Here is a 26,669-nt window from a genome sequence, read left to right as displayed (position 1 = left end):
GGAGCGTGCAGAGGGGCTGCTGGTAGCCGAGTGTGGCCCTGGGCAGCTGCCGGGGGGGGGGGGGGGACACACTATTGGGTACAGAGGGGGCAGATACACCCCCCCCCCACCGTGATGAGGATGGGGAGCCCTGCTACTGAGACACATGAGGCAGGAGGAGCGAGCCAACAAAGGGCCGCTGATCAGCCAAGGCTCCAGAGAGACCCGAAAGCGTCACCACACATAGGGAGCCGTCTTTTCCCCAAAACATGTTTGCAGAGGAATGAGGGCGGGGCTCATCTGGTCTCCTACCTGAATGCATAGGTCTTCTGATGCCAGCTCAGCTGTCCCCGGATGCTGTATGCAATGGTGGTGACGAACTCCCCGCCCAGCCCCAGCTCTGAGCACAGCTTCAGGGCAAATTTCTCTGGTGAGTTCTCCTTCTCTGACATGTCCCACTCAAACTGGTCCACCAGCGAAATGTTTCCCACGTGGATGTTCAGCTGGGGCAAGAACCAAAGAACACAAATGAGAGGAGTCAGAACGGTGCCCAGCCTTGGGAGGCCTCAAGGAGGTGGGACAGCCCACTAGGGAGCCACCAGGCCAGGCTGGACCCTGCCCACAACTTACTAGCTAAGAACTGGGACTGGCCCTTGTCCTTCTGGCCACAGGTCCCCATCCAGAAAATGGAGATGACACTGCATACCTACTGGGACTGCCACAAGGGGCTCTGGCTCAAGACATGGCACAGTCACCCATCTTACTTAGTAAGTGTGATCACAGATGCACACCCCACTTGAATAGCCCACAAGGCGCCCGCAAAGCCTGGGTGGGCAGCAGAGGCCCACGGCCAGCCCCGCCCACCACGCTCCCAGCAGACATCCTGCTGACATGCAACCTGCCGCCAGGAGAGAGTCCGGGCCCTGTCTGTGCAGCACCCAGACCAAGACGGACACAGCCTGAGCCCCAGGAGCTCCCCACCGACAGCTGCACTCAGAAGCACCATCTTTACTCGTCACACCACAGATGAGCAGGCCTGCTCTGAAACAGGAAGGACTCATCAGGGTCTGGCTGTGTTCACTGGGCGCCGTGTCCACGAGTCTCCTTCCTATGGCTCTGTGGGGCTGGGAGCACCCCTTGCTGCTCTCCAGGTAAGCAGGCCACAATGCACCTGCCCGTTCACCCTACTATCCCTGTGTGCTCAGCTTGTTTTTTTTTTAATTTGACAGAGAGAGAGAGCAGACAAGCAGGGGGAGCAGCAGAGGGAGAGGGAGAAACAGGCTCTCCGCTGAGCAGGGAGTCCGATGTGGGACTTGATCCCAGAACCCTGGGATCATGACCTGAGCCAAAGGCAGACCCTTAACCGACTGAGCCACCCAGGCGTCCCCGTGCTCAGTTTTTTTTGGTTTATTTATTTTTTTAAAAGATTTTTATTTATTTATTTTAGAGACAAAGCACAAGAGGGGGGAGCGGGAGAGGGAGAAGCAGACTCCCTGCTGAGCAGGGAGCCCGATGCGGGACTCGATCCTGGGACTCCAGGATCATGACCTGAGCCGAAGGCAGTTGCTTAACCAACTGAGCCACCCAGGCGCCCCCCGTGCTCAGCTTTTTAAGACTAAGATCAGGGTGGCCACTGCTCAGGGCCCACCCTGCTGCCCTCAGAGAAGCGTGGGACCTCACTCCTTGTCCCCGTTCACAAAGCCCTGCACCTCTGGACCCCGCACACCACTTTTCACTCTCTGCAAACAAGCCCCCTGTCCTTTCCCATTTCCGTGTTCTGCTCACGCTAGGCGACCGACCAATGATGGTTAACAGAATGGAACCAGAAGAGCTGCCTCTTGGCCTAATAGGAACCGAATGCCCAGTGAGCCCCGAGGGCACGCTGGAACCAAAAAGATGGGAAGCAGCAGGCAGCCCACAGAAAAACATCAAACTGGGTCAAATAGGAGCAACGGGTGTAGCCGTGCACATGCAGCCCCAGCAAGCCCTGCCCCGGTTGCAAGGGCAGGAGTCCTCCTAGCCACCAGGCGGCACTGAGCGGACTGGGGTGCCTGTGCCCCGCCAGTAACTGGTCATTAATGCTCGCATCTATTCAAAACTACAGATTGTGTGCCTACCAAGGAAGAGGCACAGGGAATGCAATGGTGAGCACGACCAACAAAACACTGTCTTCGTGGGTTGACATTCCAGTTGGGGGAGAGATACCTAAGCAAGTTAATTATGTGAATGTATGGTACCTGTCATGTGTGGCCAGGTCCTAAAGAGAAAATGAGGGGAAGGATAGAAAGTGCACAGGAGGCCACGTTAGCCAGGAGGCCCAAGAAGGCCTCCCTGGGGGAGGTGGCATTTTAGGAAGAACTGAATGGGCAAAGAGCGCAGGCCCTGTGGCTCCTTGGAGAGAAGGGTCCTGGGCAGAGCTGGGCCTGAGGCTATCGGAAGGGCTCCAGCCTCCACAAAGGGATCTGGAAGGCCTGGGGAGTGTGTTGAGCAGAGAAGAGACACTGGCTGCCACTGAGACCTCTGCTGGAGGGAGCCGTCTAGCAGTGGGGATGGTGGGGTGGTGAGGAGTGGCTGGACTCTGAGTGGGCTCAGAGACGAGGCAGGGCCAGGACCCCTAAGTAGGCATGCAGCACTGGGGCCAGGCTCCAGCCATCTCCCCAACCTCCAACCCTTATCACCACATACACCTGCACAGAATGGGCCCGGTCAGCCCCGCAGAGCCTCATGGCTTGACGTGTAAGAAACACTGAGCCCCCCAGCCCCCTGAGACTGAGCAGAGCCAATTTGCTCCAGGTGCCCTGGTAAAGGCAGCCAGGCCTGGGCTGTAGTCCCAGAGTCCACAAGAACATCTGTAAATGGCCACTCCACACTAAGGCACCCCTTCGTGAAGAGACACACTCCTCAGGTGCCGTTGCGGCCAAGCTCCTGGCCCTCCACCATGTCCCAGGAGCCAGACAATAAAGAATACCCTCACAGAAGTACCCAGCTCTCCTTGAGTCCCTGTGACCCAAACCTGGGGTGTTACCTTCAGTTTCCTCACCTACAAGATGGGCACTGTCCCCTAGGCCACCATGCCCATGAGGGCTCTGACCTGAGAGACACAGCACTGTCCTATAGCAGCAAAACTTCCCTGGGCCAGCTGTGTCCGACCCTGGTGCCAGCGAGCCCTTGCGTCAGAGCCGGGCAGGAGACCCAACCTGGGGGTGGGGATGACAGGTGGGATGGAGGGCCTGAAGGGGCCCCACAGCTGTCCAGTAGCCAAGAAAGCCTCTGGTCAGGAGAGATGGTGGCAACTCCTGGCAGATTTGCAACTGCCTGACAACTTTCTGTACGGCTGCCCACAAGCTCCATCAGGATTTAAAACAAAAAAAAATTCTGAGAAAAATATCAGGAAGCCAGCTGGGCAGACTCATGAGGACCCTGATCGTGGCCAACCCCATCCATTTGGCAGCATGCTGGTGGGTGTGGCTAACTCCATGAGGCCACTTTCCCACTATAGTTACAGGACAAAGAGTTGGCACAGAGCAGAGTCCTCAGGGCCATCCTTTAGAGCTGAGAGGTAGGCATGAAGAATGCAGGTGAGGCTCCCATTTCTCTGTGAAGTTCCTCTTCTTTCTCAGTCAGGCCCTTTTGCTGCTGGTTGGCCATAATATGAAACTAAAATGGGTTAAGAAAAAGATTCGTATTTCTCTCAAAAAAATTAACCAGTGGGGCATCTGGCTGGCTCAGTCAGTAGAACATGCAATTCTTTTTTTTTTTTTTTTTTTAAGAGTTTATTTATTTATTTTACAGAGAGAGAGAGAGCAGGAACACAAGCAGGGGGAGTGGGAGAGGGAGAAGCAGGCTTCCCGCTGAGCAGGGAGCCCGATGTGGGGCTCCATCCCAGGACCTTGGGATCATGACCTGAGCCGAAGGCAGATGCTTAACGACTGAGCCACCCAGGTGCCTTTTTTTTTTTTTTAAAGTATTTTATTTATTTATTTGTCAGAGAGAGAGTGAGCGAGCACAAGCAGGGGGAGAAGCAGGCAGAGGGAGAAGCAGGTTCCCCACCAAGCAAGGAGCCCAATGCGGAACTTGATCCCAGGACCCTGGGATCATGACCTGAGCTGAAGGCAGACACTTAACCGACTTAGCAACCCAGGCATCCCAGAACATACAATTTTTTATCTCAGGTCACGAGTTCAAGCTCCACGTAAGAAAGGAAAGGAAAAACGTTAAGGGAAAAAGAAAGGGGAAAGGAAAGGAAAGGAAAGGAAAAAGGAAAAAGGAAAAAGGAAAGGAAAGGAAAGGGAAGGGAAGGGAAAAGAAGAGAGGAGAGGAAAGAAAAAGAGAAAAGGAAAGAAAAGAAAAAGAAAAAGAAATTAACTAGTAAGAAGACTGAATGAGTAAACAAAAACTTCCCCACAAAGAAAAGGCCTGGGTCCCAATGGCTTCACTGGCGAATTCTACCAAACACTGAAAGAATTAGCACCAATCCTTTTCAAATTCTGCCAAAAAATTTGAGAGAATATACTTCATAACTCGTTGTCCAGATATCAAAGCCAGATACTAGAAGAAAGGAAAACTACAGACCAATATTCCTTATACACTTGATGTAAAAATCTTAAACAAAATACTAGCAAACTGAATTTAGTGGCATATTAAAAGAATTATATACCATCACCAAGTGGGATTTATTCTAGCAATGCAAAGATAGTTCAATACAAAAACTGACCAATGTAACACACCATATTAACAGACTGAAAAACCACATGACCACCTCAACCAATGTAGAAAAAGCATCTGACAAAATTTAACAAACTTTCATGATAAAAACACTCAACTAACTACAAAAACAAAAAAACTACTTCAACATAATAAAATCCATATATGAAAAACCTACAATGAACATCATACTCAATGGTAAAAACCAGAAAGCGTTTCCTTTAAGATCAGGAACTAACCACTTCTAGTCAACACAGTACTGGAATTTCTAGCCAGAGAAATTAGGTAAGAAAAAGAAATAAAAGGGATCCAAATTGGAAAGGAAGAAGTAAAGTTACCTCTATTTACAAATGATATGATCTCATATGTAGAAAACCCTAAAGATTACACACACAAAAAACTGTTAGAACTAATAAATTCAGCAAAGCAACAAGATACAAAGTCAACACACAACTAATCAGCTGCATTTCTATACGCCAACCAATAAACAATCTGAAAAAAAAAGTACGAGAACAATTTTATTCAGAACAGCATCAAAAAGAATAAAATACTTATGAATTAACTTAACCAAAGAGGTGAAAGACTTGTATAACAAAAATTACAAAACACTGCTCAAAGAAATTAAAGAAAGCATAAATAAATGGAAAGACATCCCATGTTCATGGATTGGAAGGCTGAGTATTACTAAGATGTCAAGACCATCCAAATCAATTTACAATTCATTGTAATCCCTATCAAAATTTGAACAATGTTTTTTGCAGAAATAGAGTAAAAACCCATCTTAAACTTAAACTGAATCTAAAGTACCCTGAAGAATCAAAACAATCTTGAAAAAGAAGACCAAGGTTGGAAGACTCACACATTCTAATTTCAGAAACTACAGTAATCAAAACTGTGTGGTACTGACATAAATCAAACATATAGGGGCGTCTGGGTGGCTCAGTCGTTAAGCATCTGCCTTCGGCTCAGGTCATGATCCCAGGGTCCTGGGATCGAGCCCCGCATCGGGCTCCCTGCTCAGTGGGAAGCCTGCTTCTCCCTCTCCCACTCCCCCTGCTTGTGTTCCCTCTCTCACTGTGTCTCTCTCTGTCAAATAAATAAATAAAATCTTTAAAAAAAAAAAAATCAAACATATAGACCAACAAAATCCCAGAAATAAACTCTCAAATATACAGGCAAATGATTTTTGACAACAGTGTCAAGACCACTCAATGTGGGAAGGACAATCATTCCCACAGACGATGCTGGGGAAAGAGCCTAGCCACATCCATAAGAATGAAGTTGGACCCTTACCTAACACCATTTACAAAAATTAACTCAAAACGGATGAAAGACCCAAATATAAGAACTGAAACTATAAAGTTATTAAAAGAAAACAGAAAAAAGCTTCATGACATTGGATTTAGCAGTGATTTCTTAGATATGAGACCAAGGGCACAGGGAACAAATGAAAAGACAAACTGTACTTCATAAAATAAAAACTTTTAAGCATCAAAGGACACTATCAAAAAAGAGTAAAAACGCAACCTACAGAATGGAACAAAATATTTGCAAATCACATATTTGATAAGGTATTGATATCCACAATATATAAAGAACTTGTTAAACTCAACAACAAAAGAACAAAATATCTGATTAAAAAAAGGCAAAGAACTTGAACACACATTTCTCCAAAGGTCTACAACTGACCAGTAGGCACATGATAGATATTCAATGTCACTAATTAACGGAAATGCAAACCAAAGCCACAATGAGATAACACCTCACACCAAGCAGGCTCTGCAGCAGGCAGGCCTAAGGCCCAAATCTTAGCACTACCACTTATCAGCTGGACAGTATGGGGCAGGTGATGTGTAACCTCTCCATGTGGCAACCTCTTTACCTGTAACACAACGGGTAAGGCAGCAACTTCCTCCAGAACTGAGGTGGGTTACTAGACAGTGGGAAGTGTGGTTGACCCAGCTAGTCCACAGGAAGAGTGTCGCACTGCTGTTCATCTCACTGTGGGCTTCCCTGCTCTGCCTGGCATGTGGCTTCATCTCCTCTGTACCACCCAGGCTCTGTTCAACACCTGGTGGTGCCCTGAATACATCCAGAATACAACTCTTACTCAGAGAAATCAGAAAGCCCACAACCCTTCCTGGGGTAAACAGCCACATACTACCTTTAAGACAGCCTTCCAGAAGTCCAATCCCACAGCATGGACCCAAAACCACGGGGGTCCAAGGCCTCAATGTACTCTCAGCACCCTATGACCCACCCAGGACAAGGAAGACCCCGGAGCACGGTGAAGAGCTGCCCACCTTAATGATGACACGCTGGTCTGACTGGTCCTCCAGGATGCTGTCCGTGGGATAGGACTCTATCTGCTGTCTGATGGCAGAGGCGATGGCTGGGACAAATGTCAGTGGGTTCAAATCCAGGTCATCACAGAGGATTTCTGAAAACATCTCAGGGGTCATCAGCTTCTCTGAAATCAGGAATTGCCAGCTGATTACAGGACCTAACTTCACCATGTTTGGCCCTAGCCTCTCCATCCCCTTCCTCCTCTGCTAGACATCCCCAACAAAGAACGATAACTGAGGGTGACCCTCCCAGACATGGGGCTGGGGGAGGAAGCACAGGACGAGCATCACCCCCTTCTGGCCCTCATTCCACACACACACTCCTTTGATCCCTTGATCTGGGACTTCTAGAGTCCAGAATTGAGAGGAAATAAATTGTTGTTTAAGCCACCCAGTCTGGTACTTTGATATGGAAGCCCGAGCAAAATAGCACAGTCTCCTTCCAGGTAAGTCACTTTGAGGTCAGTGTCCCATTGGCACACAATCATTCACCAACTTCCTCCCCAGTAGAGAAATCCCTGAGATATCAGGCTGCTTGTGGCTTTTTATGGACCTTCCCTCAGTTTCTGACTCTCTGGGCAGCACATACACATAACAAGGTGACAAATATGCAGGTGTAAATGGACCCTGGATCCTGGAAATATAGCCATACCAGGTATGAACTTGCAGGGGCCATCTGCAACTGGCCAGATTACAGCAAGGTCCCATGTGGTCAAATGTTTTCTCTCTGTTCTGCCCTGTTGTTGTAACCCAAATTTAACAGCCACGCACCACTGCTGGGATGAGCCACAGACAAGAAGAAAGTCAAGGATGAATCCCCTTATTGGTACATGGCATGACTCCATCATCAAGAACCAGGTCTGCTCAACAACTTACCCCACTATTTCCTCACTAGCCCAGAAGGGCTAGAGACCAGCCATCCTAACAGTACCATCAGGACAGACCCAGAACACTCAGCCAGTCTATGATCAGTAACTCATATAGCAAGCATAGTTAATTTCGGAGATTGCAGCATGGAGCTGAAGTGCCCTATGAAGCACCCTATGAGTACAATGAACAGAACATTATTAAACTTTTTAGTTTGAGATAATTATAGATTAATATGCAGGCTTGATTACTGTTGCTATATATTAACACTTGAGACTGGGGAAACTGATTCTCCTACTTTATTCTTTTTTTTTTTTTCCAAAATTGCTTTGATTATTCTAGTTCCTTTGCCTTTCCATATAAATTTTAGATAATTTTGTCTATATGCACAAAAAGTTTTGCTGAAATTCTCACAGGAATTGCATTCAACTTGCATATCAATTTAGGGGAACTAACATCTTGAGTATTCTAATCCATAAAAATGGTATGCCTGTCCATTTCTTTAGATCTTTTTAATTAATTTTATTGGTGTTTTGTAGTTTTTGGCATACAAGTCCTATACGTGTTTGTTAGATTTACACCAAAGTATTGCTTTTCTTTTTTAAAAGATTTATTTATTTTTAGAGACAGAATTCGTGTGTGCACGGGGGTGGGGGGCAGGGGCGGAGGGAGAGAGAATCCCAAGCAGACTCTGCACTAAACGTGGAGCCCAATGCCACGACCCTGAGATCATGACCTGAGCCAAAACCAAGAACTGGTTGCTCAACCAAATGCACTGCCCAGGTGCCCCTGAAGTATTCCTTTTCTTACTGAGTGAATATAAATGGTAATGTATTTTTGAGTGTCCATGTGTTCACCAATAGTACATAGAAATACAATTGATTTTTGCATGTTTATCTTGTATCCTGTGATGAACTCAATCACTAGTGTTAGCAGGATTTTTTGTAGATCTCTTGGGATTTTCTATGTAGGCAATCATGTCATCTACAAATAGGGACAGTTTACTTATTTATTTATTTACTTTTTTTTTTTTTAAAGATTTTATTTATTTATTTGAGAGAGTGAGAGAGAGAAAGAGCACAAGAGGGGGGAGCGGGAGAGGGAGAAGCAGACTCCCCGCCGAGCAGGGAGCCCGATGCGGGACTCAATCCCAGCACTCCAGGATCATGACCTGAGCCAAAGGCAGTCGCTTAACCAACTGAGCCACCCAGGCGCCCTACTTATTTATTTTTTAAGATTTATTTTAGAGAGTGAGAGAGAGAGAGTGTGTGAGCAGAGGGAGGGGCAGGGTTAGAGAGAGAATCCTGAAGCAGAATCCCCGGTGAGTGCAGAGCCCAACATGGGGCTCAATCCCAGGACCCCAAGATCATGACCCAAGCCAAAATCAAGAGTCAACCACCTAACTGACTGAGCCACCCAGGCGCCCCCAAACAGGGATAGTTTAATTTCTTTCTTTCTGATCTGTATGTTTTTTATTTAATTTTCTTGCCCGACTGCACTGGCTAGGAACAAGAGTGATGAGAGCAAACATCTTTGCTTTGTCCCTGATCATAGGCAGAAAGCATCTAGTCTCTCACCATTAAATATGTTAGCTATAGAATATTTTGTAGATACTCTTTATTAAATTGAAGTAGTTTCCCACTATTCCCATCTTTCTTAAAGTTTTTAATCAAGAATTAGTATTTTGTCAATTTTTTTTTTCTGCATCAAATTGATCCTGGTTTTTCTTCTTTAGTCTGTTAATATGGTGGATTGTGTTGATCAATTTTCAAATATTTAACTAGATTTGCATCCCCGAAATAACAAACCCTACTTGAGTCATGGTGTATAATTCTTTTTATATATTGCTGAATTCTGTTTGCTAATGTTTTGTTAAGGATTTATGTGTCCTGGTGCCTGGGTGGCTCAGTTGGTTAAGTGTCTGACTCTTGATCTCAGCTCAGTTCCTGATCTTGGAGTTGTGAGTTCAAGCCCTGCGTTGGGCTCCATACTGAGCATGAAACCTACTTAAAAAAAGGGGGGGGGGAATTTATGTCTATAATCATTAAGAATACTGGTCTATAGTTTATTTTTTCTGTACTGTCTTTAGTTTTGATATCAAGGTAATACGAGCTTTATAAAATGCACTGGGGGGAAAAAAGTAAAATTCATTGGGAAGTGTTCCCTCTTCTATTTTCTGGAAAAGACTGCAGAGAATTGATGTTAATTTTTCTTTAAATGTTTGGTAAAATTCTCCAGAGCCACATCTGTGCCTGGAAGTTTCCTTTTGGGGAGGTTTTTAAATTATGAATCATACTTCTTAATAGTGATAGGGCAACTCAAATTATCTATTTGATACTGAGTGAACTGTGATAGCATATGTTTTACAAGAAATTGCTCCATTTTATCTAAATTGTCAAATTTATGTGTGTAGAGCTTTTGTGGTACTCCCTTTTGATATCCACAGGGCCTGTAATGATAGCCCATTTCTTTCCTGAATTTGGTAATTTTTGTTTTCATCTTTTGTTGTCAGTCCTGCTAGGTCTGTCAGCTTTACTGAGCTTTTCAAATTATCATGTGTACTTCATTCATTTTCTCCCGTTTTTCTGTTTTTAATTTCATTGATTTCTGCTCTCTTATGCTTTGCTTTCTGCTCACTTTGGTTTCATTTTGCTTTTCTTCTTCTCAATTCTTGAAGTGGGAGCTTATAGATTTCAAACTTTTCTACTGTAAACACTGATACTACAAATTACCCTGTCAGTACTACTTTAGCTATATCCTACAAATTTTGGTATGTGATATTTTCATTCAGGTCCATGTATACATTTATTTCCCTTTAGATTTCCTCTTTGAACCATGAATTAGTTAGAAATGCGTTATTTAGCTAACAAGCATTTGCGTCCATTCTGGTTGAAGAACACATAATTTAAAATTTCAATTCTTTTAAATTTGTTGACGTTTGTTTTATGACCCCATGACACGGTTTGTATGGTATACGTCCCATATGAAGTTAAAGAAAATACGTTTTTTTGCTGTGATAGACGCAGTGTTCTATAAATGCCAGATACTGTTGGTTGATGGTGTTGTTGGGTTTATATCATTTTGCTCATTTTCTGTCTAGTTATTCTCAGTTGTTGAGATAGAGAGGTGTCAAAGTCTCCAGTACAATTGTGGATTTGTCCGTTTCTCGTTTCAGTTCTATCAGTTTTTGCTTCACATCTTTCCCAGCTCCGCTGTTTGGTGCATACATACTTAGGATTGCTATGTCTTTTTGGTGGACTGACCCTTTTATCATCAAAGTAGTCCCCCCAACCCTTATCTGTGGCTTTGCTTTCCACAGCCTGTTATCTGTAGCCAACTTTGGTCTGGAAGCAGATGATCCTCCTTCTGATGTATCATCAGAAGATCACAGTAGGCTGGGCGCCTGGGTGGCTCAGTCGGTTAAGCAACTGCCTTTGGCTCAGGTCATGATCCCAGGGTCCTGGGATCGAGTCCCTCATCAGGCTCCCTGCTCTGCGTGGAGCCTGCTTCTCCCTCTCCCACTCCCCCTGCTTGTGTTCCCTCTCTCGCTGTGTCTCTCCCTGTCAAATAAATAAATAAAATCTTTAAAAAAAAAAAAAAAGATCACAGTAGGCTAATCCTACACCTCACTTCATCTCATCACGTAGGCATTTTATCATCTCCTATCATCACAAGAACAAGGGTGAATACAGTACACTAAGATATTTTGAGAGAGACCACATTCATACTTTTATTATAGTATTATTATAATTGTCCTGTTATTGTTGTTAATCTCTTACTGTACCTAGTTTATAAGCTAAACTTTACCATAAGTAGGAATGCTTTTTTTTTTTTTTTTAAAGACTTTATTTATTTATTTGACAGAGAGAGACACAGCGAGAGAGGGAACACAAGCAGGGGGAGTGGGAGAGGGAGAAGCAGGCTTCCCGCCGAGCAGGGAGCCCGACGTGGGGCTCGATCCCAGGACCCTGGGATCATGACCCGAGCCGAAGGCAGACGCTTAACAACTGAGCCACCCAGGCGCCCCCATAAGTAGGAATGCTTAAGAAAAAACATAGTATATATAGAACTTGGCATTACCTGCAGTTTCATGCATCCACTGGGGGCCTTGGAACATACTCCCTGTGGACAAGGGGGTACTACTGTATTTAATCTCTCTACCTGTGGTAATTTGCTTTGCTCTTAAGTCTGCTTTATCTGATACTAACGCTACCGTTTCTGCTTTCTGATCAATGCCTGCATGACATATCTTTTCCTATGACTTTACATCCAACCTACCTAATCATTATATTTGAAAGAAGTTTCTTGTAGATAATATATCATTGGGTCATTTAAAAAATGCACTCTGCCAGGGGTGCCTGGCAGGCTCAGTTCTTGGAGCATGCGACTCTTGATCTCGGGGTTGTGAGGCTGAGCCCCATGTCGGGTGTAGAGGTTACTTTAAAAAATGAAGTGTTAAGGGGCGCCTGGGTGGCTCAGTCGGTTAAGCGGCTGCCTTCAGCTCAGGTCATGATCCCGGGGTCCTGGGATCAAGCCCCCCATCGGGCTCCCGAGCCTGCTTCTCCCTCTGCCTGCTGCTCCCCCTGCTTGTGCTCTCTCTCTCTGTCAAATAAACAAATAAAATCTTAAAAAAAAAAAAAAAAAATGAAGTGTTAAAAACCATGCCGTCTGGGGGCACCTGGGTGGCTCAGTCATTAAGCATCTGCCTTCAGCTCAGGTCATGATCCCAGGGTCTTGGGATCAAGCCCCACATTGGGCTCCTTGCTCCGCGGGAGGCCTGCTTCTCCCTCTTCCACTCCCCCGGCTTGTGATCCCTCTCTCACTGTGTCTCTCTCTGTCAAATAAATAAATAAAATACTAAAAAAAAAAAAAATGCACTCTGAGAATCTCTGCTTTTTTTAACTGGTAATTACTGACATATTAAGTCTTATATCTGCCACTTTGTTTTTGTTTTTCCTGTTTTCTTTTCTTACCTTCCTGTGGGTTACTTGAACATTTTTTAGGACTCCATTTCAATTTATCTATAGTATTTCTGAGTATATCTCTTTGTGTAGAATTTTTAAGTGCCCTTCTCTATGTAACATCATATACACATAACTTACCAGTCTACTGGTTTCTTCATTTTTACCAGTTCAAGTAAAGTATAGAAACTGTATCTCTCATCATGTCCTTTTACATTTCCTCAGTTATAAGTATCTTAAAATATTTCTTCTACATACATTTAGAACCATATCAGACAGCATTACCACATTTGCTTCAACTACTAAAAATAATTTAGAAATTTCAAGAGGAGAAAGTAAGATTATATTTACCCGTATGTTTGCTTATCATATTCTTTCTTCCTTCCTGATGTTCCAGTTTCTTTTATCATCTCCCTTTTTTTTTTTTTAAGATTTTATTTGAGAGGGAGCGAGCAAGTGAGAGCACGAGCAGGGAGAGGGGCAGAGGGAGAAGCAGACTCCCCACTGAGCAGGGAGCCTGATGCAGGGCTCGATCCCAGGACTCTGGGATCATGACCTGAGCCGAAGGCAAACACTTAACCGAATGAGCCACCCAGGCGCCCTATCATCTCCCTTTTTTTAGGTTAGATCTAAAGGTGATAGTATTCCTTCATCTGAGGATTTCCCCTTCATTCCTGAAGGATATTTTTACTGGGTGTAAGATTCAAGATTGGCAGTCCTTTTCTTCCAGGGCTCGAAAAACCATGTGCCATTTCCTCCAGCCTCCGTGGTTTTGGATGAGAAATCTGCTGTCATCCCAGGTCTTTCCCTCTAAGTCAGGTGTTCTTTTTCTTGGCTCTCAAAATCTTTTCTTTGTGTTTAGTTTTCAGAAGTTCAACTAAGATGAGTCTTGGCATGGATTTCCTTGGGTTTATATTGCTGGGATCCACTCAGCTTCCTGAATCTGTCATTTGGGGATTTTAGGCATCCAAAGTGAACACATGGACACAAATCTCTAGAACCTGCTTCCTGTAGCCATGCCTGGCAAAGTTAACCTGCAGGGCCCGGGTCACCCCTGGCCTGGGTGCAGGAGCAGATTCCACACCTTCTCCTGAGGCAGCTCAGGGCCCTGCCTTGGGATCCCCTCATTCCCTGGTGGGGCCATACTAGCATCCATGTGTTCTTGTTCAGCAGCTCATCCTTTCTGGAGGATTTCAACATACCCCAAGGAGGCTGGCTATTGAGACAGATAATGTCATACTTCACCAGCAACTCACAGATAAGCGCTCTTTCATGTCCTTCTAAGAGAAGATAACCTTGAACTCGTTGTTAACAGATACCTTCCCAAAGTCTGTCGGAGACAAATCCTGGTTATGAAGAACGTCCTGGTTCTGAAGGACATGTAGTTCATTCATGCCGCTCAACATTTTTGTCTCTTTGTGATAAAATGTCTCACACCCACCTTTATGATTACTTGAAATTTCAAAGTAAATTAGATATGACCATGAAAAACACCAGCGATTTTGAACATGCAATTTTAACTCTCATGCCAGGGGCACAGCTTCCTAACCACCAGTTAAGAATTACAGCTCTTAGATATGCTAAATACCACTGTGGGCTGAGGAAGAGTTCACAGAACAAAATTATTTTGGTTCTCCAAGGGTTTGTACCAAATTATACTTCGTGGAGGATATGGTATGCTACCGGAGAACTCCTTTGAGGAACAGCCTGGAGAAACTCATGGCAGGGTTCCCAGACAGATATAGGTCTTCACTGAATTATACTGTGTCCTCCTGAGGGCCAGAGGGAAAGGTTCTCTTGGATTCAAGTACTATGTGTGATTTTGTGGCTTCTGAGCCATGAGTGGCTGCTCATCTTGACCACACTGGGAACCGCAGAACCGATCATCTTGTTGCTCTCTGCCTGGTTCTAAAGGGCCAAGCGTCATGCCCTGCCCTCACAACGTACGCCTACTGAACTGTGAATATGACCCAGAGCACTGGCTTCATTTTGTATCTTCTCATTCCATTTTCCGCTTCATCCAATTTTTCCTCACGACATCTTTTGCATTTGCTTTATTCTTTCCTACCAAGCATTCTCATGTAAGATGCCTTATCCCTTCTGGACTAGGGTGGGAGTATAAATAGTCTGAGCTTTCTACATGTTATCGAAAGAAAAGTAACATGATAATACGTGTAGGGAGTCAACTGAACAGCTAAGTTCCTATGCCATGGCCTATGGCCAGTTCCTACGCTAAATGTTGTAATAAAAGCAGTGATAAAAAACATGTTCCCTGACCTGAAGGGATTGAAATGGGGAGAGAGAAAGATGAATTAACAATTAACTCTAACAAACACCAGCTGAGATGAGCAGAGAATGGTGTAACAGAAATGTGCGGCACAGGCCACCGCCTGGCGCTCATCAGCTGTCCTGTCCCCATGTTGGAGTATCACCAGAGCACCACGTCTGCCCTGTCTACACTCATTACAACGTCCTGGAACCCCTCACCACATCTCCCCTTGGCCACATCCTCTCTCGCCAGCTAACCCATGGGCCCTGGAGGACAGGCACCTGGCTCTCAGGCCTTGTTCCCAGAGTTGGGCAGAGGCCCTTGGACTCAGGCCTGGCACATCAAGTGCCAGGACATGACCAAAGGAAGCAGGCTAATGCCTCCAGAAAGTTCCAGGCAACCACGTATCAACAACTACACACGTTCCTCCATGAGGAAATGCCCTCTGGGAGAAAAAAGTTGTTAGCGATTATGTTCTCTGCCCTGGAAACGTCTATTTTAGTATATGTGCTGCCGAAGCGAGCATTGCCCTGGAAATGTCTAATAGCAGAAGGAGTTTTAGCAAACAGAGGCGCTACAACTCATCAGAAAATTGTGCGCCAATTATGAAGCCCAAAGAAACCAGGAAGATACTTCTAAGCAAAGAAAAATAAAATTATATACTTGCACTATAACTACAACTCTGTTAAATATGTTTGCACGTGCAAGTGACTGGCAGGGAAACTATTAGTAGGGACGGTGAGATTCCGGGGATTCTCAACTTTTCTTCATTTAAAAATGATACTCACTGGGGTTTTTCGTTGTTGTTGTTTGGTTTTGGTCTGAATATAAATAATGTGTTCGTTGCAAAAAGTCTGAAAGATTCAGGAAAACAATAAAGAAAAAATAAGCACAGGTGCAATCCTCCTTCCTGCATGGGATAAGGACGAAACGCTCTGGCGAACATCTCCTATGCTTTCGCTTGCTTATTTGCACGGAGTCATGCTCAGATTTTGGGAGCCAGGCAAGAGCAGGCACCTGACCCGGGACTTATGGAGTGAGGATGGGAAGAGGAAGAACAGACAGAGTGAGGGCAGACCTCGAGGGGCCGAGAGAAGTACGAGCACATACACACACAGCATCGTGAAAGACCAGAGGGGTGCACAGGGCTGATGGGAGGTGCGTGGAGGGCCATGCGGCCAAACTGGTCTAAGCAGCATCAAGGTCATCATCGAGCTCTGTGGACAGACAGCCTGCATCATGACTGGCCCCTGACCCACCCAAGCTCACTGGGAGAGGAAGGAACCTGAGGCTCATGTGCCCAACCCACAGGAAAAGGGGGCAGAAGCAGGATTTGAACCCAGAGTCCACACCCTCCCCATCTATGCCATGAGGCTCTGAATGTCGTGTTCAGAGTCCAGGATCCCAACGAGCAGTAGTCAAGAAAAAGGACTGTTCGCACAGCCCAACCGCCCACGTACCATTCATGTTCCAAGTAAAGGCATCTCGAAGCTTCTGCCCGTCGATCTCCATGTCCAGCCGGATGGGGACAAGCACCTCAGGCTGGGATGCATTCTCATGGATCACAGCTGGGTCGTGGTCATCAAAGCTGGAAGTGAAGTGGCAGCAAAGTCAGCAAGGGGTGTTGTGGGTCTCCACGCTCAGGGCCTCCCTCTCTGCACTGCTGGTCACTGCGAACCTGGCCAGAGGGGAAAAGCCCACTTCTTATGGCGACTTGTCAACTAAGGGCTAAGCCAGCAGAGACGAGCCAGCAGGGGTCCTGCGGCCACAGGGGCAGAGCTCCACACTTCAAGGGCACACAGGGAAGGGAGAGGGAGTTGCAGCCTTGGGCAGCGGGAGATGACCTTGACGTATCCCAAAGGAAAGGAGATTTAAGCCCCAAAGCAGGCCTAACTTTCACAGAAAACTGTAGGAAAGGAAGGGTATTTCCAGAAGAGGAAATACTTGAGCAAAAGCCAATGGGCAGGAGCGGTGAGGAGCTGTTGAGGGAGCGAGAGCAAGAACACCGAAGGCGGGGTGCAGATTGGGAGGAGTGGGGGGAGCAGCGTGGAGGACGCAGAGAAGCTACAAGGTGTCCAGGTACCCAGGTACCCATGCTTCTCCACCTCAGGCTACGGAATCCAGCTTCTACCCTGAGGGAGCCCCAGGAGAACCAGAGCAAGGCAAGTCATATCTGTATTGTAGGCAGACAAAGAGGGAACAGGTTGGGGTGGTGAGGCGGATGGGGGAATGCTGGAGGGTAAGGGGACCCTAAGGGTGTCTGTGGAATACAGAGGGCTGAGACCTGCTCTCAGGAGGGGCACAGATGACAGACAAATAAATGAGGAAAACACACTGTATGCCAGACACCAATGCTCTGGAAAGCATGGACAGGGAAAGGGAAAAGAGAGGCCATTCTAAAGAGGGGGAAGCAGCTCTGGGAAAGGGACATTCAAATAGTGACGGGAAGGAAGAGGGAGAAGGGGTTTGGCCATGCAGACGGTGGCAAGGAGTGAGCTCTCGGCAGAGGGAACTCCAAGGGCAGAAGCTTCTGGGTGGCTCTCAAAGCAGCGTGGAGGCTCATGGGCCTGAGGGTGAGTGAGGGTGGCAAGAGAAGAAGCCAGAGAGCGGTGGCCGCTATGAGGACTCCCTGGCGGACACGTGACAGGGTATCTGGAAGACCTGCGACAGGAGTGGTGCCATCTGCCCTGGGCAAGGGGGCCCACACTTGAGTGGGGGCTGGCCAAGGGCGGTCCAATTCCAAACATTTGGCACGCTGAGAAGGAAGAAATCTGCTGAGACTAGCTCTGTGGCATGAGAAGGAGGAAGTTCTGAGGTTTCAGCCTGAGTGCAGGAAGGATGGGATTACTGTGTCCTGGGTTGGACAAGTCTGCAAGCAGTGTGTGACGGACACCCGAGGACAGCATGTAGAAGTGAGGCTGGGCTGCAGAGATGAAAGTGGAAACTTGAAAAAATGCCTCCCAAAAGATATCCAGTGCTAATCCCTAAAACCTGTGACCATAATATGGCAAAAGGCGGGGGAGGGGACTTTGCAAATGTAACTAAGGATCTTAAGAGAAGATTCTGCAAGTAACCCTGAATCATACCACAAGCGTCCTGTTAAAGAGAAGACAGGGCAATTTCACATACACAGAGGAGGAGGCCCTGTGACCCACTGAGACAAACTGGTGATGCAGCCACAAGCCCAGGAATGCTGGCAGCAACCAGAGGCCAGAAGAGGCAGGAACAGCTTCCCCCCGAGAGCCTCCAGAGGGAGTGGGGTCCAGCCAACACCTTGATTTTGCTGCACTGAAACTCTTGCCCCCAGAACCGTAAGAAATAGATTTGTGCTGTTTTAAGCCACCCAGCTTGTGGTGATGTGCTCCAGCAGCCACAGGGAACTAACAGTAGGGATGTCAGGGGGATGGCATCTCAAACCACAAGATCCAAGGGCTGCACCTTCAGGAGCACCCACTAGAGGCGCTGGGGACACAGGAGAGAGCAGCGAGACTAAAGCAGGCAGAGCCCGGGGCTGGAGTAAGCCGGAGACTGGCTGTCCCAGAAGCCGAGGGGACAGTTTCAAGAAGGCAGCATAGTGTTTTAGGGAACACAAGGTCAAGGCAGAGGGAAGAAGCTAAAACTGAGGTGGAATCCGTTGGGGGGGGTGAGGCATGCTCACCACAGAGGGAAGGTTCTCTTCTTGTCCCGGCCCATGCGGTTCCTGTTGATGGTCGTGGAGCAGGGCACAGCGTCCAGATGGTGGGAGCTGTTGGGCAGGGTGGGCACCCACTGGCTGTTCCTCTTGGCTTTCTGTTCCCTGGGGAGACACGAGAAATGCCCCTGCTCAGTCTAGGAACCCGCTACTGACCATCAGCCTCCAAGTCATGGTCAGTGGACACCCACTGCACCCCTGCCAGGCTCCAGGACCCCATGGGGACCCCTAAGCACCCCGGATTCTGCACGTGTCTACTCCTGAGGCTCCCACTGGCACCCATTCAGAGTCACCCATGCTAGGGGAAGGGTGTAGAGGGGCTCCAGACACAGCAGAACAGTGCCCAGCCCAGCACACGAGTCGCAGTATAACACGGTATGTTCTAGGCATGACTCCATGGAAGCATTATCCCCTCTGCAGGGAATGTACATGAGGAGGAGGCTTCCCAGGGGAGCAGACCCTGGAGTGGAGCCTTATGCACTGAGTTGGGGCTCACTGGGAGTGGGGGGTAGGGCATTTCTGGAAGCGCACAGGTGGCAGGAGAGAGGAAGCTTGGATAGGTTGTGGGCTTGGCTGGGGCTGGAGAGGCGGGACAAGGAGAGGGTCCCGATCCTAGGGGCTGGCATGCTCCATGAGAACTGACTGCACTCGGCAGGCAGCTAGGAGTCCCCGAGGAGTTTGAAGAAGGGAGAGACACGATCAGACTATTCTTTTAGGTACACAGGCCAGCTTGAGATGGACAAGGCAACGCTTCTGGCTTCCAGGTTTCCAGACCAGTAGGGCTGATGAGAAGCTGGGTTAGTGAAAACTTTCTAGAAAGTGAGGCTCAAAGTAATTCAAGTAGCATACCATAAAAGGGCTCACTCTTCTCTGCAAATTACAGGTTCCTCTTACTACCAGGAAAATACCAAAAGGCTATTTTAAACCGAGGCTCCAGGGCCGGCCTGGTTTGAAAGACAAGTGCTCGGGTTCCCACTATGCCCTGTGTTATCACTTTATCATCCTCAGGGCCACCTTCCCTGGTGAGTCTGAGCAATGTGAGGGCAGCGTTGACTGTGTGACAAGGAGGGGGGGTGCCAGTCCTCCTGTGGAGCTGACTGGGCAGTGGGAAGGCACTTCCTGAGCACAGGGCCCGAGGAAAGCAGCTTCACTCAACCTCTACCCCCAACCCTCTCGGCAGTTTTTTTTTTTTTTTTTAAGTAGGCCATGTCCAGCAAGGGGCCCAATGCGGGGCTGGAACTCCCGACCCTGAGATCTAGCCCTGAGCTGAGACCAAGAGTTGGCCACTTAACCGATGAAGCCACTCAGGTGCCTGCCTCCCAGTAGTTTTGGGCTCTGGGGTAACTACAATACTCTATTCCCTCAGCTGTTCCTCATATGACACGATCTTCAAGAAGTGTTTACTGCCCCATAAAAGGTTCCTGGCTGACATGTGCAGACTTGAAAGCCCCAGCCATATGTACATGATTTCCTTCTGCCACTTCCCTGGGAAAGTCTAGCCGTCCTTATGTTCTTACCACATCCCTCGGGGAAAGAGGAATCTGCAGAGCACACATCTCTAACACTGGCCAGGTGGGGTGTGTGTCACCTTTAGGTGGGGGTGGGGGGAGGATTACAAAAACGACCCAATAGTAAAGTTGAAAGACAATCTGGAAAGAAATGATTTTTCCATAACCACATCACTCAAAACAATAAGCCTCCTTCCCCCAACCCTCAGTGTCCCCAGGTTTTTGTGCATCTAAATGCATGTGTTCTTGAGAGCTGAGAGGGTAACGGAGGTATCCTGCACAGCTCACTCACGCGAACCATGTTTCTGGTTGCCGCAGAGTCTATTAACTATGACCTAAACAGTTACCTATGTTCCAGACTATCTGGTTCGAGGATATAGTCTCTCCTGGTCTATAGCCTAGTCTGTCACACCCTAGTCTACTCAGCTGGCTGCACGTTCTCTCACTCAAGCCTCTCCCTAAGGCTGGATGCTCAAGTGGCTCCATACTGTCCGTCATTACTCATGATGCTACCAAGTGCCTCTTGGTGCATATAATGATTTCCGCTGGTGGTGGCAGCCTTTTAAATTATTTGTCTGAGACACATTCCCAGGGGTGACATTAATGGGCCAGAGAACAAAAACAGGTTGGTGTCATCACCATGGCCTTGTACAAAGCCTCTGCAGGGTGCCTGAGTGTGCCAGCTCTATCCTACCTTCCCCAATTCTTTATGTCGCTGGTCATTTATTTTCTTTTACTTTGAATTCTTAACATTACACAAGGCCAAACATCGTCTCCTCTATTTGTTTACTCCATGTGCTTCCAGGGGGGCCCACTCTTTACCTATTTAGCTACCGGGGTATCCAGGTTTCTCTTATAAATGTGAATGTGTAAAAACCAAATAAAACTACCTATGAAAATGAAAAGATAAAAAAATTAAAAAATAAATCTGAATGAACAGACTCTATAATGTAACCACCCTCCAATTACTTACCTAATTATTATTGTAAATACTCTTTCAAAGGTTCTAAGCTTCTATATTAAAATCTATCATTCGAGGCGCCTGGGTGGCTCAGTCGTTAAGCGTCTGCCTTCGGCTCAGGTCATGATCCCAGGGTCCTGGGATCGAGCCCCGCATCGGGCTCCCTGCTCGGCGGGAAGCCTGCTTCTCCCTCTCCCACTCCCCCTGCTTGTGTTCCTGCTCTCGCCATCTCTGTGTCAAATAAATAAATAAAATCTTAAAAGAAAAAAATCTATCATTCACAGGCTCCTGGGTGGCTCAGTCGGTTGAGCATCCAACTCTTGGTTTCCGCTCGGGTCATGATCTCGGGGTCATGGGGTTGAGCCCCCCTGCGCTCAGCACGGAGTATGCTTGAGATTCTCTCCCTCCCTCTCCCGCCTCCCACAAGGCTTGCACATGCATGCTCTGTCTCTCTAAAATAAAAGAATAAATAAATCTTAAAAGCTACTGTTCGTTTCTTTTGTGAATTTATCTGGGCCACTCATTTTTCGAACAGATTAGTCCCACTTTCAAAGCATTCCTATTGACTTTCCAGAACCCAAGACTGGGCTTATGTTTCTTAGAAATTCCAAAGATACAGAAGAAACTTGGAAACCTGGCTAAGACAATTTTTAAGCATAGTGGGTGAAGTGTTTAAAAGTATTTTGGTTCAGGGGTGCTTGGGTGGAGCAGTCAGCCAAGCTTCTGACTCCTGGTTTTGGCTCAGGTCATGATCTCAGGTCCTGAGATTGAGCCCGGCATCCGGCTCCAAGCTCAGAGGGAAGTCTGCTTAAAAAAGACTCTCTCCTTCTCGCTCTGCCCCACCCCACGCCCTGCATGTGCACGCACACACTTGTGCGCGCACTCTCTCTCATTCTCAAATAAATACACCTTTGAAAGTATTTCAGTTCCACCGAATCGCAATCAGTTCTAGAGTATGAGAAAAATACCTGTGGCTGTCTCCCGAGAGCATGCCCCAGCCGGGGGTGTACTACCTGAGGTAGGTGGGCGGCTCCGTGCTGATGGACACCGCCTTGTACTTCTCGTCATTGCCGTCCAGAATCTCTTCCACCTCTGAGGCTTTTAACAGCGTCACGCTGGTGGCCAAGGTCGTGTATCCGTGATCTGCAAGCAGAGATGCCGCTGCGGTCACCCTGCTGGCGGGGCAGCGAGGAGCGGCAGCCGGTGGATGCAGCACATCGAGGTCCTCACATGCACGAGGAGGGAAAAGCAGGTGTCAACCTTACTACTGCTAAATGCTGGCCTCTTCCAAAAGGGCAATCTGGACGGAGTGCTTTCGGGGTCCTACTGAGGAAGCACTCCCAGAGGACTGACTCACGCTAATTTGTGCCAGGAGCATCGGCTCGGGGCACAGAGGCAGCGCCCGGGGCGGCAGCAGCCATGGCACGGCACAGCCAACAGGTCCTCTGGGGGGGGGTGGGAAGGAGGCTCCAGAGTAATACCACCAGTGGGAAGAGGTCTGACACCATGGCAATCCACGACACGAAGCAAAGTGGAGAGATGGAATGAAAGATGAAAAATACTTTTCTTTTAAAACAAGAGCCCAGAGAGTTAGAAAGAGCTGCTTCACACCAAACGTCAATTTCCGGCCCTGTGCCAGTCAACGCACGCCGTCTGGGAAGCAGGACAGGTTCTAGGCAGCTCGACCCATAGCTCTTCCAGGGAACCTTGGTCAAGAGCTGCTACCTGTCTGCGCATCCAGCCTGGCTTCTCCTGGAGAAACAAATCGGTTATGGGGAACGTGTCTCCAAAGCACAGGGCAGAAGAGCCACTGAGACTTCACTTGAGGCTTGCGGGGGTGAAAGCAAAGCTAGGAACTCACTGCGTTAGTGACTGGTGCTCCACTCGGGGGGGCGGGGGGGCAGAGGGAGGACAAAAAAGGAGACTTTTTAAAGCAAGTGAGTGGCAATGTTATAGCAGCACATAAAAAAAGAAGCTCCGGCTCCTGCATTAAAAGAACCACTACTTTGCCCACAGTGGACAAGACCACAGCAGTACCTACAGACACAACCAAACAGGACAGGCGGACGTGCGTGCACGCGCATCCACACACACACACACACACACACACACACACACACACACACACACGCGCATGCACAGGTTCAGGCAGAGTCTTCACCCAGGCCTGGGCAGCTCTCTATAAGGCGCCACTGCCAAGCGGAAGCAGTTTCGCCACCTGCCAAACGCCACGCCGCATCCAACCCGAAAGGTAAGGGGAGACGCTCCCGTCGGAGCCCTCGAAGCGTCTGCAGAGCATCTTCTGGCCCTGCGCAGAGCTGCCACTGCCAAAGCCCACTCAGCTCTCGAGTGTTGGGCAGTTCAGCCAGCGAGCCCCAGGCACACCTCAGTCACACCAAGCAGGGACATGCACATGAGCACTAGCACGCTGGTCGTCAGAATGAGGTGCTACGGGATGGATGTGCTCTGGGAAGCGAAGCGGTGAAAGCCCCAGAGGGGAGTGGGAGCTGGGGCCACCACCCGCGCTCAGGCTGCATGGAGGGTGACTATGGCGACAAGCCCACGGCAGATGGCAGAGCATCACAGCATTCCTAAAACGTTTTGAGACCAACATGTCTTCACAGCACCCACTCGTGTTCCGGCCCCACCGCCCTCACAGCCCCGCCGCCCTCACGCCCCGCTGGCCCTGCTGAAAATACCTGACAAGGGACCACCGGCTCCCTGGAGCCGCTTTCTCGCCTGAGCTGCGCGGCAAGCTCCGGGGCAACCCTGCCCCTCGGATGCTCCCTGCCACACTAAGGTCACGGCTGCAGTGAAGACACTCTGGAGTGAAAACGTTTTATCTTCATGACATAAGCGAGTGGTTTTGAAACAGGTTTACAAACCCTCGTGAAGACGCACCCTTAGTGTTAGGTTTTGTTTTTTTACCATGTGACGATGCAACTATTTTCTTCCTCTCTTCCACAGTGGCTAGTCGCCTCCAGAGCGAGGGGTATCTCTTGTACAGAGAACCTCGGAACATACGGAGGTAGTTTCCCACCTATGAGTAAAGCAAGAAGGCTCATTATGAGGGTCCTGTCTCGACGCAGAAAGAGAGGGTCGTGGTGCAGAGGCTCTGCCCGACTGAGTGACAAGCAGAACACGAGTTAGCCTCTGGGCACCAGGCTTTCTGCAGCCATAAAAACACATTCTGCTGACATCGAGGGTTCAACAATAGTGCACATCTGGCCCACATCTGCCCCTCTAGGCAGGGGCCATGACATCTGCATCCTGACGACAGGACCAAGTTCTGAAAGGCCTGACCAGACGCTTCTGAGGCAGGCCCCCAGAGCTCACTGAGAAGCTCATGGTGATTTTGATTTTAGACTAAGGATCCCGGGCCCTTTCCAGAAATGTAAGGCCTCTTTGACTTTCTTTTATCTTAAGAATAGACTTTGATATTTTCATGATGTAATAAACACCAAAAAGGTCTTTTAATTTTAGACAGATGCAGGATAATTTTCCCCATAGCCCCTGTTGGCTTTGTTTAGTAACAAAACTCAAACCAGGAACACCAAAGGAATTTTCCAAAGAGTTTAAAAAGCACTTACTGGCAATCAGCATATTGCTATATAAATCATTGCTGCCCCAAACAACTACTTCAGTTTGTCTGTACCGGATACTCAAAGTATGACTTCCTTAATGAAAAGAAATCTAGTCTCCAAGTTTTTGTCAAGAAACTCGATTACTGGGGCACCTGGGTGGCTCAGTCGGTGTCTGCCTTCGGCTCAGGTCATGATCCCAGGGTCCTGGGATGGAGCCCCACATCGGGCTCCCTGCTCAGCAGGAGGCCTGCTTCCCCCTCTCCCACTCCCCCTGCTTGTGTTCCCTCTCTGTGTCAAATAAATAAATAACATCTTTAAAAAAAAAAAAACTTGATTATTTCACAGACAGTGACCACTTGGGTCCCCTGGAAGGGGACAGTCAGTAGACCGAGTGCCATGTGTAGCTCCACCTGGGGCCACGAAGCACAGCCCTTTTCTGAGTCTCCTCACTCATCCGTCAAACATGCAGCAACTCTGAACTTTGCCCCATGGAGACCATTTCTATTATTCTTCCCATTTACCTACCCAGCATGATATTATTTGTTAAATTAGAATGGGTTTCTCCCTTTTTCATGAATCAAAGATTTTTATGATCGACAACCAGGGCTGCTGAACAGCCTGACAGAAGAGTGGCCACAGCGAGTTGCTCATTCTCCACACAGAAGGCAAAGACCCCTCTCTGCATTGTTTGGCTTGAGTACCATTATCATCCAAGGGCAAATGGATAGTTTCCACTAGGTTTTTGGAAAGAAATTGACAACAATGCCCCCCACCATTACCTCGCAGGTCCTGTAGGGCTCCAGGACACCTAGATCCTTCCCAAGACCCCTTTGGAACTTGGGAGACCGGGACTTGCCTTCCTGGCTTTCCCCTAAACTGGACTTCACCCTCTCTTGACGCCAAGTGTCCTAAACATAATATGACAGTTGGGGCACCTGGGTGGCGCAGTCAGTTAAGCGTCCGACTCCTGGTTTCGGCTCAGGTCAGGATCTCAGAGTCGTGAGATCGAGTCCCGAGTCCGGCTCCAAATAAGTAAACAAATCTTTTTTTTTTTTTTTAAGATTTTATTTATTTATTTGAGAGAGAGAATGAGATAGAGAAAGAGAGCATGAGACGGGGGAGGGTCAGAGGGAGAAGCAGACTCCCTGCCGAGCAGGGAGCCCGATGCGGGACTCGATCCTGGGACTCCAGGATCATGACCTGAGCCGAAGGCAGTTGCTTAACCAACTGAGCCACCCAGGCGCCCAGTAAACAAATCTTAAAAAAAAAAAAACGAGGGTGTGAACCTGGGGATTTCTTAGGGTGCTCTCAGCTCTGTGACTCTGGCTTGGTGAACACAGCTGTCGGCAGATGGCAGGAGAACAGGGACACACACGTTTGCTGCAACTGCAGATGCCTCCCCAGAGCCGCTCCACAGATGAGGAATGGCAGCCCTGGGGCTGTTGCTATGGCTGACCCAACCTCTCTGAATATGGTGTCTGTTTTCCAAGGGGAAGGGGCCCAGAGGCCATCTACCCAATGCTGTGACAGGAGTTACTGGTTATCAATAGTCAGCCTCCTGATCTTGAATCCTTTGCAGACCTCCGGAGATCTGACAACTGTTCAGCCCGGCCCAAGAGAGCAGATGCCTCTCCCCTCGCCCATCTAGGTTTCTAAAGACTGGGTCTCAGGACGATTCTCACTCAACAGGGTTGAAAAAGAAGCCTACAATTAGCCTTCCAGAAACTAAGAGGAGTTATGGGGAAGATCTTAGAGATCATCGAGTCTAAGCATCTCTCATATACATGAGAAAAGTGAGGA

General features: G+C 47.9%; 1 protein-coding gene across 5 annotated transcripts in view; it reads right to left on the bottom strand.

The window, feature by feature from the left end:
• SMARCB1 (SWI/SNF related BAF chromatin remodeling complex subunit B1) overlaps positions 1-26,669 on the bottom strand; it is a 38,581-nt gene that overhangs the window by 9,956 nt on the left and 1,956 nt on the right. For 2 of the 5 annotated variants that reach the window (XM_081801716.1, XM_081801712.1), the window contains exons 2-8: positions 24,187-24,325; positions 22,299-22,428; positions 18,784-18,921; positions 16,586-16,713; positions 15,914-15,979; positions 6,987-7,153; positions 292-482 (exon numbers count right to left, since the gene is read on the bottom strand). In XM_081801716.1, the coding sequence (XP_081657842.1) occupies positions 292-482; positions 6,987-7,153; positions 15,914-15,979; positions 16,586-16,713; positions 18,784-18,921; positions 22,299-22,428; positions 24,187-24,325 (959 nt within the window). The remainder of the gene's footprint in view (positions 1-291; positions 483-6,986; positions 7,154-15,913; positions 15,980-16,585; positions 16,714-18,783; positions 18,922-22,298; positions 22,429-24,186; positions 24,326-26,669) is intronic. The other 3 variants (XM_081801713.1, XM_081801714.1, XM_081801715.1) reach the window with 3 other exon arrangements.

Source organism: Leptonychotes weddellii, chromosome 13 (genome assembly GCF_054177405.1).
Source record: "Leptonychotes weddellii isolate Sample4059 chromosome 13, ASM5417740v2, whole genome shotgun sequence".
Taxonomy (NCBI): Eukaryota; Metazoa; Chordata; class Mammalia; order Carnivora; family Phocidae; genus Leptonychotes; species Leptonychotes weddellii.
This window is presented reverse-complemented; position numbering and strand designations above follow the sequence as displayed.